General features: G+C 36.5%; 1 protein-coding gene across 6 annotated transcripts in view; it reads left to right on the top strand.

Annotated features, from left to right (window-relative positions):
* ZDHHC2 (zinc finger DHHC-type palmitoyltransferase 2) overlaps nt 1-15,656 on the top strand; it is a 36,885-nt gene that overhangs the window by 12,344 nt on the left and 8,885 nt on the right. For all 6 annotated transcript variants that reach the window (XM_066185816.1, XM_066185815.1, XM_066185817.1 and 3 more), the window contains 8 exons: nt 1,044-1,138; nt 4,027-4,147; nt 5,075-5,144; nt 6,778-6,810; nt 11,670-11,790; nt 12,555-12,687; nt 14,608-14,734; nt 14,899-14,991. In XM_066185816.1, coding sequence (XP_066041913.1) covers nt 1,044-1,138; nt 4,027-4,147; nt 5,075-5,144; nt 6,778-6,810; nt 11,670-11,790; nt 12,555-12,687; nt 14,608-14,734; nt 14,899-14,991 — 793 coding nt within the window. The remainder of the gene's footprint in view (nt 1-1,043; nt 1,139-4,026; nt 4,148-5,074; nt 5,145-6,777; nt 6,811-11,669; nt 11,791-12,554; nt 12,688-14,607; nt 14,735-14,898; nt 14,992-15,656) is intronic.

Consider the following 15,656-nt stretch of genomic DNA (forward strand, 5'->3'; position numbering starts at 1 on the left):
TATTACTTCAGCACCAGAAGTATTTATTCAGTTACATTTGAGGAAAAATTGCAAAAAGTAAGAATGTACCAAGCAACTGTTCCTGCATTTATGTGCACCATCATGCATGTGTTATAAAGAATTCTGTAGCCCTGAATAGTATGACGTATAAAAAGAGCTGACCATACAAGGGCAGTATTTCAGATTGTGAAGTGAAAGTACACAGGTTTCCCACTATGACACTTTTTGAGGATATGATTTTGTGGAAGAACACACTTTTCTTGTAATTAGAGTAAGTTAACCAGGCGATCCGAGTTCATGATTTGCTGTTTATTGTAGTGAATTGCTTACTAGGGTGAGAGCTTTTAAATGGAAATACCAATCAACCTATGGCAGACTCTGGAAAAGTTACTGTTGCCTTCTCTATTCTACTAAATGTTGATTCTCATCTATTAAAAAATACACGAATAAATGTTGACTGGCTGTGAGGAATATAAAGTAGTGAATGAACACTTGAATTTAAAGCACCTGTTGGTTTTAAAACCACCCAACTGTCCTCCCTTTTAAAAATCTAGGAAAACAAATTAGCTGGGTATGGTTACTGCTCGGGTATTATGCATATTCACCCCAAGACTTCCGTCACACTTGTCATTGTCCCCGTATATCCTCGGGGGGGTTGGGGCTTTTTCTGGGGGAGGCAGAGTGGGGGTTTGCATGGCTAGCAGTCTCCCTACAAGGTTTATAGGGTCAGAGATGCATCAGTTAATTAGGATTTTAAAAATGTGTAAGGGAGACTGTTTGCTAATTAATGATGGGGTTTTATTAGGGTATTAACCATTTTCCTTAAACTTCTATAATCTATGTAGACTGTATTATGACCTTCCTCACACAGTTTGTATTTGTCTTATGTAAAGTTGCAGTGCAGTATTTTTGTTGCAAAGCTTTTCCAGAGCCTCTGTATTTACATCTGTTAGAGAACTATCTGTGATGCCTACAGGCACTGTTTGTAAGTACTGCAGTATCACTGGTCTGTTTGTATTAATTCTGTTCCCTTCTGATTTTAGTTGTGTGCCTGGTTGCTTACCACATATTTTTCATGCTGTTCGTCTGGTCATATTGGAAAACAATCTTTACGCTACCAATGAATCCTTCAAAAGAAGTAAGATAAACTTAACTCTTGTTTATGAAATAGCCTAGCCAAATGCCTGGTTTTGTAGTGTTTGAGTAACTTAGTCTCTGATCTCACGTATCTTTACACTCTGTAGAAAAACACAGATGGCAGTCACAGCTTCTTAATAGGAGTCAGATTGCAATCAGTGTAATGACCGAGACAAAAAAAAAAAAGGAGCAATTCCTCTAATTTTTTTAATAGATATTTTAAAATGAGATCTTTATGGTGGAAGAAAAAATAATCCTGTCCACTTGAAAAACAGGAGTTATTTGAACTAGAATCATAAATCTTTGCCTTGGGAATATCAGACTTTTATGTGGGCAAAAATTTATTTCCCTATGTTTAAGACTTATATTTCTTGTCAGCATCTGTCTGTTGTCCTCTGAATTAAAACTTCTTCCCCGTCTGCTTTGGTATGAAGGAACTTTTGGACTGTGGTGGGAGTCCACATTAGGTGGGAAGCCACAGCTGGCTAATCAGGAAGGAAGCTAGTAAAGAACAATCACATGAAAAGAGAGGTCTGGGAAGGTTGTCCATCAATGGCCCTGATGGAAGTTCTCCCAGGCAGCTCTTTATAGCTAGCACAACTTTTTGGCCTCTTCCATTCTGTCTCGGTACAGGAACCCCTGATTTCTCAGTAGGTGCTCTGTTACACCACCTCTGAGGTCAGGAGGGACCATACTATGGCTGCCCTGTAGTTTGAAATCCCCACAAAGCAAACACTCACTTTGGCATGGTTGCAACTGTAGCTGCTCTAAGTACCAGGTCAACCTAAAATGAATAGCTTGTGATTTCTACTCTCTATTGTGTGGAGGTTCTTTTCCAAGTAGTTTTCATTCACTACTAGGATATGTAATTGTGAAAGCAAGTAGATAATTCAGACTAATTGCCATCTCCACTGGAGTTCACACTGTAGTCTTTACTATGGCCTGGGTAGGGTAGGAGCAAAATAAATTAAAAACCTATTTCATTTGAAAATTACATAGCAAAATGTATGCGTGTATATGGTGAGTATACTGATAATTAGAAGGATTTTCAAGTCATTGGGCTGGTGCCAATAAAAGCATTTTGACAAATCCTGCCAATTGTAGTACAGTTCCAAATCCATCATACAACGCTACTGGAGAATTTCAAATGTAGTTGAGTAATAGAAAGCAACGTGTGGTGTTCCTGTGTTCTTTGAATTTACACAGTGTTGCTGGCAGTAAGTGACATCTTCATTGTTCCATGTCTTTATCCTATTCTACTAGAGCAGTATTTTAAAAATTTAATTTAGGGTATTTTGTAATGTTAAATTACTGCTTGGCTTCCATTTTATAGGATGAAGTCTGCAAATAGAAAAAGAAATATTTTCAAGTGAACTAAACTAGCAAGTACTCACTTGAAGACTGAAAACAGATACGGCTTTTGCATTTTTGTTTTCATGAATACTGCAGCTGGTGCAAACCACACTGCTTTCTTTTAAGCTTATTTCCAACTTTTACATGTAAAGCAGATTTTGAGTGACTTCACTGTAGTGTCTGCCATTCTCTGCTTGTGTGCATCAGCTTTATACAAGCACTGCATGAAGATGGGAGTGAAAATGGTTATCCAGGCACAAAGGTTTTAGATGTAGGACTACTCTGAGGAACAATAAAAAAAGATGCAACAGTAGATCTGTTTACATCAAATAAGCATTAAAAAAAAAAAAAGTATTCTAAACTAAGTTTTTGTAGTAAGAAATCTTATGTATCCCAATATAAATCCACTCAGATATTGGTAAGAGTGTGTTCTTGCAAAGGGAAAAAATGGTGACCTGAGAAACTCTAGTTAGGCAGTGAATATCCAGCTTCAGCAGGAACACTGTGGGCTTTGTCAGGAAGGGTGGAGTGGTGCCTTCTCTATGGAAGTGAGAAAAGGCTTCTAACTGCATCTTTCTGTCTGCTTTCTTATTTTTATATGCATCACTTTCTTTTAGGAAAAAGAAAATCAATATTATTGTAATGACTAGCCTTCCTGTAAACATAGACGCTGTGCAGAGGGCTTCTGTTTGTGGCACAGGATAGAGACAGCTCTTCCTGCCAAATGTGGACTTATTTTTAAAGGTGATTTTTGTATCCTCTTTCTCTGATAGAGATACCAAAGACTTCTGCCTGTTTCTAGAAGCTACAGTGACAAAGCTGGCTATGTTGCTGAGTTGCAGAGGACTTTGGAGTTTAAGAAATTTGTACTGCTTTATGTATACTGAGCATCTTTTTCAGTAATTTTTACCTTTTCAGCACTTGCTAAAGACATGTTTGTTACTGTTCTGGGCAGTGACAGAAGCTGGCATTTTATTCAGGAAGATATTCAAGATAGGTTATTTTGCCATACAAGACCCATCTCTTCCTTCTCTCAGCCAGTCTCGAAAGTAAAAACACGTTCTGTCGCCTGCATGAAGAGAACATCAGTGACAAAGAATAAAAGGGAAAATGCTAGATACCACAGGAGAAATAAAGCTGTCTTTTCTGCTATTACTAGTAGTGTATTTTCTTTCATTTAAACACTGACATCCCTAGGTTATATTCACTAGTTCATATTTGGCATTACAGAAGTAAATTGACTGACCTTTCAGGGGAATGATAAGCTCTTAATCGTTCTCTTGAAGAATGTTGTTTAATACTTCTGGAAGCATTCAGAATTGCATCAGTACCAAACCAGAAGTGTTTTTAATTTTGTCTTCAGTTGCCATAAAATAAATTAGTTGTCGAGGGACCACTGGGTTATTTGCTGTAATACTCTGTACGTGTTGCTAATCCATCTTTATATAATGGATATTTATTCCTCTTTACACATGCGCAGTTACATATTCAACTTGGCATTTGCTAATTTTTCTTTGATTTTAAAAATTATTCCAGTTTCACCTATCCTATTCAGACAAGGAGTCCCTAGAGAGGGAGCCTAGAGGTGAATCCCAGCAAGAAGTCTTGAGACGGGCAGCCAAGGATCTTCCTATCTATACACGGACAATGTCTGGAGGTAAATAGATGTTCAGGAGACTAACAAAGGCAGGTGTTCTGAGGTACTGCTTAAACTAATTAAAAAAGAGTTTTCAAGGGGTTGGATTGAAGGGAAGAAGTTTTTTTCGTATTTCATAAAATAACAAAGTGATCCAAGAACTTTAATTTAGGTTTGTGCAGCTACATTTATTCAGTGTATGAAGATTGTTGGGAAGTAAATTGCAGCATAAAATTCAGGATTTTAAAGTGGATTGACAGTGCCTTGCTTTTGTTTTCAAATTGATACTAACAAGTGGCTTGTGATACTAACAAGCTGCAGAAGAGGCTGTAGAAGTCATTAAGTGCATAAATTTCTTTCATCATAGGTTAAAAAGATAATAAAAACAGAATCACTGTCTGTATGTCATGTATAGCTAGATAGATCACAATAGGAAACTTACTGTTTTACTTGTTGGTCATTCAGTTGCAATAACAAAAGATCTTCCAAACTAAGAGTTAGTCTAACCCTACTCATATTGTCAGTTTTTGACTGCTGGCTAGCCAAGCAAATCCAAGAGATAATTTCACATAATAAGTTAAAGCTGATAGAATAATAGCTTAAAATAGCTATATTGTTGAACAGTGTTTAACATTTTTCCAGTCTAGTGAGGGTTTTGTGGGTTTTGTTTGTTGGTTGTTTTGCAGAGCTAAAAGGCTTGGGGGAAAAAAAAAGATTACTGTGATTAGCAGAGATTGCAAAAACTGAGCTTATTGGGTTCAGTCTGATAGATTCAGCATTGCAAGTAGTTAAGGAATGCTTTGGTATTTGCAACTGCTTCTGATCATGCTGAAATGCTTTCCTGGGGTTCTGCTGGGCTGAGCTGAAATAATTTACTTTTGCACAGACTTTGGAAATCAAAATGTGTAACTGTACATTGAAGTATAATCTTGGAACTTTTTTCTTCAGCAATCAGATACTGTGACAGATGCCATCTTGTAAAACCAGATCGTTGCCATCACTGTTCAGTATGCGACAAGTAAGAATATTTCTTAAATAAGTGGTTTTCTGAATTAATCAATTTTTTTTTCTTAGCACAGAAGCTTTTATTTTTTATGAGTAGATTTTTCAGGCTTTGTATTTTGTCCGATACACTTTTTTCCCCCTTAGATTTTCTTTTTTTTAGATTTAGTTTTCATTTCCTTATTTCTGAGAAAGTCTGTAGCTTAGTCTAATTCATTTCATTACTCCCATGATGCCAGAATGGATTATATGGTCTTATACATTCTTTACATAATGGTTAAAAATTATAAACATTAATAAAGAATTTTCCTTAAGAATGTAACAAAAAATAGCTGATAAAAAAAATGCGGTTCTTTTGTTAGAATCTGAATAAACATCGCTACCCACCTCAATCTAATCATGGTGTCACTTACATCTCACCTGAGGTAATAAACTTAATATCCTATTTTTTACTGGATATCTTGAAGGTTACTTTTAAAGAAAGAAACAGCCTAGCATTTTCCCATTTCTAACCAAAGCTATAAAATTAAGTTCTTGTTTGTCTCGCACAAAAGGAAGTTTATACTCTCCAGAAGTCTGATTGCTTTCTAATTTAACCTTTCTTTTGGCTGTTTTGTCTGACCCTTCTCCAGTTAGCTTGGATGTCTGTGTGTTTCTTCACTCTGGCCCCCCAGTGCTTTATATTTTGAACTTTGAGAGAAGACAGTTCTTCAAAGGGTGATTTATTCTTAGCTTTAAGGCTGTTCCAAATAGTCTTCAGCTGATCAAAGTTCCAACATGATTGTGAGGTGGAGAAGACATTGTTTTGTCCTGGAAAGCTGCAGAGGCACTGAAAGAGAGACAGAGTTGAGGCAGGAAGAGACTCTTGGTTGTGTTGTATGGAATGGTGGTTGCAGTGTAAGATAGGAGCAGAGTTGTGTGTTTCTAGTGAAGGAAGAAGGTTACTTGTTATCTTAAAATAACAAGTATTTTGTGTGAGTGAAATTTGCATATTGCAATTAGTTAACATATTTTGTAGAATACCTTTATTTTGTCCTTACCTTACCAAAACTTGCTCATTGCAATCACATCTGATTTTCTTGTGAACATTTTATTATCAGGGAATGATTAATTGCAAAAGTGTTTGGGATTTTTCATACAAAGTAAGCTCTTAAAAGCCTTGTCTAGTTGCATAGAAAGATGTATATATTTCTATAAAAACAGACCAGGTTCTTGTAAGTATGTTTAGTTGTATGACTACATACTAATTGAATTAGCTCAGTTTCTAAGGCTCTGCCAGAAAATTAACAGTAGTTGGAAATCCTATTCAGATTGAGGACCAAATGCTAAAGTTGACCAAATCCTATAGATTGCGTTTTCTTAAATCATAAGTTCTTGACATATCAATGTTTTCAGTTGGGCTTATCTGCCACTTCTACAGTCCCCTTCTAGGTAAGCTGTATTATGTGAATTTAAATATTATTTAAATTTTAATAAATTTAAATATTATTAATTATTATTACCTATTTAATAGATCAGATAACCTATAGTAAATATGGATAATTCTTATCTGTAAGTAATTTAAATGCGGCATGTAACTTTGCTTCTGACTTTGTTTTTTTCTTTTGTCTTTTGGCGATGCTTGGAACTCTGCTGGGGTTTTTTTAAAGATGCATTTTGAAAATGGATCATCACTGCCCTTGGTGAGTGTACTATTGCTTTTCTTTTCTTATGTTCTGATTTGGTAAAATACACTTTTGTGGGGCCTGCCGTGACAGTGGTGCTTCAGCATTCCAAGAGTTAGATGCATATGTGAGGTTGCTGGTCTTGCAGAATGGAGTTATTCACTGTATGTCCTCTTTTCCTGATTGTGACATACAGAAATGTGATTCTTCTGTTACAGCCAGGATTTCCAAAATCCAATATTCAAATATCATTTTTCTTGGACCTTTGAGTTAGGTACCTCTGTTTTTACAAGTATGGATGAAGCAGGCTCCTAATCAGTGAGAACTTCTTTTAAGAATTGCATCTTTTCTTCATAGAGTTTGAATATTACTGTGCCTTAGTTACATTGAAGGATGAAGTGTTCCCCTGGGTTTAAAATGGAAGGGCAAGGCTGTGTCCTCATTCCTTTTACCGAAGCTCCCAGGGCAGCTGGAGTGGGCTTGCTGGAAACACCAAGTTGGCACTTTCAGTTTTATGTGTTCTTTGGTTTCTTTCATTCTTTCTCCCCTCTGCCTCCCACCCTCCCTCATTTTGCTGCCATGTCAGCCCACACAGTGGTTTTGTTCTCCTGTCTTTTCTTAGCAGCCCTTGGAACCAGTGGATAGACAGGATGTATAATTAGTTTTATGTCAGTTTGGCAGGTGTATCTCACAGAAATAATTAAAGATAATTGCTTAGTAAGGTCCAAGTTTAGAGGATTCAGTGGTACATGGCAGTTCTTCACCATATAAAATGATCAGAAAGGAAGAATCCCCTGTGTTGGACAAACGGAATGGAGGATGGTTCTAAGCAGTTTTGACACTTTCTTATATTAAATTCTAGGACAGAGGAGGCTCTGTTCTGGGGCAGGCAGGGCTATTGGGCTCCCCGTTTCTCTTGGTCCTGACTACAGCATCTGCCATAATGTAATTTGATTTTAAGCATCTTATTTTGCATCTACATGGTAGATGCAATTGTAAGAAATAGTTACCAGTGTAGGGTAGAGGTTTTTTTGCTGTAGGGATAATCAGCATGTGAAAATTGATGTTCGGTTTTAGTAGTGTGTCTCTTAAAAAAACCAAAAACAACAACAAAGGCCACAACAAAGCAAACAGGTAAAACCATTGAGTGTAAAACAAATTTCTAAGAACAAAAAAAGACAGTTTCCATGTAAATCAAACTTCTTAGAACAAAAAAAAACAGTTTTCTTTATTCAGATTTTTAGTAACTGCCTTCTTGAAAGGTCTAAGGAAAACAGTAAACAGTTGCCAGGCTATTCCTGGTAAAATATCAGTGAAAAGTCTCAATATGACTAGTAATATTCAGTATTACAAACACTTCTTAAAAGCTTTGTGGTCTATTTGGGATTTTTTGTGGTTTTCTGTCTTAAGACATTTACATGAAAATGTCCTTCATGTAAGCTTCAATTTCAGAATAAAAATCCATTGTATCAAATAAAAAAATCATAAACAGTACTTAGGTTTTGTGTAAAGGGACAGTCAAGTGTTATTTCACTAGAGCAGAAACTTCTAGAAAAACTCTGTTTTCCTCTCAGTAGTGTTTGCTTACTATACGTGTTTGCAGTCTCCTTAATCTAACAACATAAACACACCCAGTTGGAGACTGTTTTTGCTGCTCATTGGTTTTAGTCTTTAGTGGGTGCAAAAAAAACCAAAACGAAACAAAAATAACCCCAACAAACAGAGAAGGTAATTGAAAAATGTGTAATGCTTCCTGATGGAGAGATGTTCCTTCTGTACTCCAAGTAACAGAAATGCATTAGAAAAAATTGTGCATTTGAACAGATGTTCACAGTTCCTTGCTCACCCTAAAAAAAAGAACTGGATGGAAGAGATGAAAGAGTTTTGAAATACTGCAGAGGTGCTGAGCAGGTTTTATGGTTTCCTGTAAAGACCCATGTTCAAAAGTTCTTAGGGAAATATATGGTTATCTTGCTAACAGAAGTAAAGGTGCAATTCAGTGTAATGGATGGGTTTTAGCCTCTGAACATCATTAGGTTCTGGTTTGCTTTTCATGTTGCAATTTTTTGGTAGGAACAAGTTGGGTGGGAAGGAAGGGGGAAAGAACTCACGTGATGCTTAAGGAGAGCAGGGAAACAGTAATGAGAGTTCTTTTTAATTCAATATTCTGCCAGAGAAGGATTTCCAGAGAGAGGATGGGTAAAAATAACCTATGGAAAGTAAGATGAAGCTTTTGGAAGGCAGAGGTAATGAGAGGTTGTCATGCCCTAGCCCTAAGTGAGCTGTCTTCTGCTCTCTGGGAGACTTTATTTTGGCTGTCGCTCCTGCACTAATGGAAGCACTGTGGTGAACAGAAATACTTAATGCTAACTGCCCACTAACTACTCTGGAAGGTTTCAGTGCTGCATTGGTGACTTCTAGTGCTGCTGCTACTCACTGTATACAGATGGAGCTGCAGGTGGGAATCCAATGGCTTGAGGCATCACCAGAAATACTGTTTGTGTATAACACTCTTAGTACTAACAAGGTGCATTTAGGAGCACCTTAGGAATAATTTGAATCATCTTTCCTTTATATTTTGAGTAATCCAATAGTTAGCATCTCCTGGATTCTGTGATACTTTTTGTTAACTGAGTTGCATCACCTTCAGTGCCTTGTAAATTATTTCTTTGTCTGGCATTTTCTGTGAACTAACCCCTCAGACAGGAATGATATATATTCTTTTTGTATGTGAAAATGGAGCGTTTAAAATGTGAGCTGTAATCCAAATTGTTATTCTGGACTGTTCTGACTATATGAATGTTTCATTGCAATAAGGTACCATTATATAGCCAGTTGTTGGTATATTTATCAGTTTTGCTCTTTCTCAGAAATGTTAGACTTCAAATCTAACCACTATTCTTGAGGTTTAAGATTTGATGCTACATGCTCAAACAGTACAGTTACAAAACCGTGGTGTTTGCTTTCTCTTCAATCTTCTGATGAACTATTGTTTTCCAATAAGACCTCTGCAGTCTGGGGCCTTTTCTAAATTGAAGGGAGCATAATAATTTATGCAAGTTTATTTTCACATGTGTACCCCATGCCATTGTGCAGAACAACAGTTAGAAATAAATCTGTCTTTGATTCAAGGGACTTCATCTTTGGGGAATAACATTTCACTTGATATTTCTTTTCTCACATCAAACAGTGTCCTAAGTAACAAAGTTCAGAATAAGTAGCATGAATGGAAAGTAGGATTATTGTAGAAAACTTGAACCTGAATTGCTTGCAGTTTATCATGGAATTGCTTACTTTTGACATATTTCATGAAAAAACCCACTTTGCTGTGGAGAGTTTTATATTTACTTTTTTGATAAGAATGATGATGAGCTTACAAATATATCTTCTTTTTCTTTAATTAGAGCAATCTCTTGTGAGTGCTTAACTGTAGTTAATATGAATGCTTGGCAATTGCTACATGTTTAAATGACAAAGCAAATTTAATGTTTAGCCAAGGTGCTATGTTTTGTCTAAACAAGACTTAGAACAAACTGACCCAACTCGCTACCCACCCTGAGAATGGGTAACAATACTGTACAGTGAAAATTTCTTTGCTATTTTAAGATTTTACCCTTACCTTTTTAGCATGTCTTCTGCCATTAGCATCACAATCCCCCTAAAGAAGAGAATAGTTGTGGTGCCCTTGTCCTGCCCTTCTGGAGGCTAAAGTTGAGCCTCACCATACATTCTTTTACTTTTTTTGTTGTTGTTGTTGAGAATTATTTATCAATACAGAAGTATCTTTATGGATGTAGTCTTCTCTTAATTGGCTGATCTTTCTGACAGCAGTATCAATTAGGTTGTTTTAAACTCATATGAACAGCTCTGTTAAGGTCTCTGCAAAGATAACTTTGTTTAGCTTCTCAATGCGGCCAAATAAAAGAGGAGGCAGTTTACCAATAAACTGCCCATGGGAAGCACTTCAACACTTTTTCATTTGGTGGGTGCAATATCATTATATGTTTAATAGAGCTCTAAAATTCATAATACTTAATACGTTGTCTCAAATGGGAAGCTGCTATGGTACTAAATGCACCCTCATCATCATAGTGTATACTAGTTGATCATTATCATGTATAAAAATCTTTACAAATGGGAAGCAGGTGATCTTAAAGCCAATAAGTGAAAATGATAAAATGAGATTTACTTTAGCATATAGATGTCTTTCTAATTCACTGTCATGTTGTCACTGATGTGGAATGTTTTCTGTTCCATAGGAGCATTTCTCTCATGATTTTATGTAAATATAAATATTTTTTGGAATGTCCTATGAATGCTCTTATGTTTGAGAATCTTACTAAGAAGTTTTATAGTATGAGAAGTGTTAAGTGTATAGTATGATTAATGAAGGAGGATCTGGAATAAATGACTTTTTATTCTCACAAAATTCAGTGAAGTTTCAGTTTCTGGCTTGTTACTGTCCCAGTTGACATGCAGTCAATGGCCTATGCTTAATGGTATAACATGGATACTTACCTGCAAACTAAAAAAAAAATAGCCAGTCTGCAATCTCATTTACATCAGATGTGCTGAGAACAAATTTCATACCATAAGTGAAAATTTAATTTCAGTAAGCTGCTGAAAGCGGTGTTACCCGGTAAAGTTCTTGAAGCTTTTTTGTGGTGGTGATGTTTTGATTTGGGTTACTACACTAATTTGAGACTTGGAGCTAAATCCATTCCAGTAGCTTGAGGCAGCAGGGATAGGAAGCCAGACTTGGTCTACATGCTGGTATAAATGTTTTTAGAGTAAATAAGTTTAGTTTAAATTGGATGAAAGCAAAGAATACTTTCATGACATTTCATTTTTACATTTTTTTTGTTGGTTTTTATCAGGGTGAACAACTGTGTAGGATTCTCCAATTACAAATTTTTTCTCCTCTTCTTGGCTTACTCGCTACTGTATTGCCTTTTCATTGCTGCAACAGATTTGCAGTACTTTATCAAGTTTTGGACAGTAAGTACTCTAATCTACATACTGTCTTTAAGCGTGTGAAGCTACTGCTGTGCAAGAAATCTAAGATTCTAAGGGGACCTACAGAAAAGCTAAAGATAGACATTTTTGCAAGGACATGTAGTGATGGGATGAGGAGAAATGGCTTTAAGCTGAAAGAGGGCAGATATTGACTAGGTATAAGAAAGAAATTCTTTACTGTGAGGGTGGTGAGGCACTGGAACAGGTTGCCCAGAGAAGTTATTGATTCCCCATTTCTGGAAGTGTTCCAGGCCGCGTTGGGATGGGGTTTTGAGCAACCTGGTGTAGTTGAAGGTGCCCCTGTCCATGTCGGGGCGTTGGGAACTAGATGATCATTCAGGTCCCTTCCAAGCCGAGGCATTCCGTGTTTCCAAGGTATTACATTGGAAACTAGGATCTCCTAATGTCATGTACAAAAGTATAGCCTATGTATACAATCATGGCCTTCACTTTTCCAAATTTCCCTTCTCTAAAAGGCATGTCAAAGTTCAGATCTAAATTTCAGATTCTTGCTCTCAGTAGTTATAATTTCCCAAGAAAGGGCCTGTTTCTTCAACTTAGATGCTGTCGCCAACCTGATTGCATGGCTGTCTGTACATAGAAGGTGTATCATCCCTGTATTGATATTCTTGTTGTGTGGTGTATTTGTCTGTGTGCTGAATTTGATTTGGCTGAATAGAGGATTATAAATAATCAAATGAAACAGCTATTTCCCCATTTCTAATGGCTTTTTTTTTAATTTTTAGAATGGCCTTCCTGATACTCAAGCCAAGTTCCACATCATGTTTTTATTCTTTGCTGCAGCAATGTTTTCTGTCAGTTTGTCTTCTCTCTTTGGGTATCACTGTTGGCTTGTCAGCAAGAATAAATCTACATTAGGTAAGTAGATTTAATGCTTCTGTGTTTGACAGCAAAAAATAAATAATAAATGTATCATATATACATGGGGGTAATGGAGGAAGTGGGCAATTCTACACAGGTTCCTTGAATCTTGGTTAGAAGTTTCCCAAGTTCTTCTGCTCCCTGGAAATTTTGACTCTCTCTCTCTTGCCCCAAAGGGCCGAGTTATTAATAAACTTATTGTTCTTCCTCTCACTGCTTTCCACCCACAGTTTGTTAACAGAAACTGAATAAAAAAAATTAAAATAAAATCAAGATAAGTTTCTAATAAATGTTAAATGGACTACTGCATGATTGCACATGTAATTCTTGAATGCACATGTGCCTGATCACAAAACTTAATAAATAAAGTGCAGAAGACCTAAGTGCCTGTTCTGCATGCTGCACTGTAATAATGCATGCTGGACCGTAATAATGCCAATTTGCAATATATTCATTAAAATTTCTAAATTTCTAAATGCTTTCATGTTGATGTAAGCTGATTTAAAGTAGGCCAATGAATTGACCTGTTTTTTCCAATTCTCTTTGGATTTTTTAATGGTGATTAGTGGTGATTTTAGTGATTAATAGAAACTGTGAAAATAGGTATCTGTATCAATGGAACAGAGCTTGTTTACTTCAATATTTCCTCTAGGATTTTTGAGTTTCTTCAGTATTCTAACAAATCACTGACTTTGAACAATTTTTTACTGGCATTAATTTCTATCTAGTTATAAGTAGAGAAAGGTTTTATTGAAGATGCTTATTTGAACAGAAATAAATTAGTGTTCTGTTTATAAACTGATCTTCTAATTTTAGTGGAATAATTTTCTTCAGAGATAATCATAATGCATTACACGTCTAATTGAACATTTTGTGTTTTCAAAACAAATGGAATTCCATACTGGTAGTATAACATGTTTCCTGCATACTTAAGTTACTCCAAAAGATCTTGGTGTCTCTTCCCATTTTACTTAAATGGATTGGGAAATTGCTCGATCTGTGAAGCCATAAAAATGTGGTAATTTCGTAATGAAGCCGTGATTGGTTTAAGTGTGACTGTGCCTAAATCATCCTGGGAGTTCTTTTCCTAGCCTAACATGCGCATCTAAAAGGGTGCCCCCATTTTCCCTTCCCCCTTGTTTAAAACCCAGTGTAATTGGAAGGTCATTTCCAGCAGTTCATAGCTGAGGTTTGACTGCAGAAGGACAGTTTGAGCATGGTTCTGACATGGTTTGTGGGAGCTGTACTGTCAGTACATCAGAGCTTGCCTGCTATGTATAGCCAATTAAGGGAATTAAATGGCTATCATTCACTTGGTGGAAAGTGAATGAATTTTCTGCTTCAGGCACTTTACAACACTTGAAGCTATATATAGCTCTCTTCTCCAGAAATTTAGGTTGGATGGCCAGGGGGAATAATCTGGGTCTATGAGCAAAGACGTTTCTTTATGCAGTGGTTAAAACACACAGTGTTTTCGTACCCCAGTGTGTGAAAAGCTAGTCTTACTACTAAAGTGGGTTAACTTTCTCTTCTTTTCCATTACTTTTTCTGTAGTAAACCCTTTCTTTAGGTTTTTCTCTCTCGAACACTGTATAGTCGCCTGCTGAAATCTTCATATAGACATACCATGTCTTCTTAAAAACTGAGTTCCTTACTCTTCCTTGCCTTGATGAGGGAGGAGGGTGAAGGAGGCTTCCACCCTTTCTCAGCCATTGGACTTGCTCCACACACACAGTGCCTGTGTAGCACTGACTTAGGCTTCCAAGAATGCACTCAGTCTCCTTCTCAGTCGTTTGGGCAGTACAGCCTTTCCGCTTGGGTGATGGTACATGCAGTGCAATTGCCTAAGTACTGGTGGGAGACTTAAACATGTTAACCTGCAAAGAGGTCTATCTAATTAATCTCTTTTCTTTTAAGAGGTATTCAGAGCTCCCATATTTCGGCACAGAACAGATAAGAATGGCTTTAGCCTGGGCTTCAGCAAAAACCTAAGGCAGGTGTTTGGTGATGAGAAGAAATATTGGTTGCTGCCTGTGTTTTCAAGGTATGCTGTTCCTAATGCTTCATATGTTTAAGCTGTGGAACAATCACAGAGAGTTTGGGGGATGGTTAGTTTTTTGAAATAAGATATAGTAATACTTTAATAAAAAGAAGTTCTTCAAAGTTGAGAGTTTTTTGTATATACGACACTAATTCTGAATTTTTCAGTTTAGGGGATGGTTGCTCCTTTCCAACTTGCCTTGTTAATCAGGATCCTGAGCAAGCTTCCACACCTGGTGGACTTAATTCAACATCCAAAAAGTAATCTGCTTTTTGTTACCCATTTCAGATAGTTGATTTTTTTTCCTGTGCACACATAAACAGAATGTTGTATAATACACTTTAAAGTGGTAAGCAAATGAAGAGAATCCTTTTAATAAATTCAGGTCATATCTTAACAGTTAAGCTGTAAATCAGGTAATTCTCAGATTTATATTTAGATTTATGGAAGTGCGGTGGGATGGGATTTTCCTCCGATGTGCTTTGTCTCAGTTCAGTGGCATCCCAGGACTTGAATTTTTCACATGTCCCTAACAATCATTATCAGCAGTATTCTTTATGCATAGGTTAGTCAGTCTGCCTGTGATACAAATCCATTGCCTTGCATGGCTTTTGGGGGATGCCTGCTTTTCCTTGTCTAGTGAAAGCTGCTTCATGTAAGGGAATCATCCCTAATGGCACTTGGGCCAAAGCACTGCAAGCTGAATATTAAGTGTTGTTTCTGCTGATAATAGAACATATTTTATTAATTCTAGATGGACATGAATCTTTAAAGTGTGAAAAGTATGCATATTCTCCTTTACATAAATTCATATTGCATCTTTTTTGAAACATTTATGTAGTGGAAAGCGCGATAAGTATAGTGAATATGTGGCTAATAAATGATAATGGAATCATACTGATAATCTTTTATTCATATAAGAAAT

Source organism: Chamaea fasciata, unplaced genomic scaffold, assembly GCF_029207755.1.
Source record: "Chamaea fasciata isolate MVZ Bird 193981 ecotype frontalis unplaced genomic scaffold, bChaFas1.0.hap1 SCAF_6, whole genome shotgun sequence".
NCBI classification, from domain to species: domain Eukaryota; kingdom Metazoa; phylum Chordata; class Aves; order Passeriformes; family Sylviidae; genus Chamaea; species Chamaea fasciata.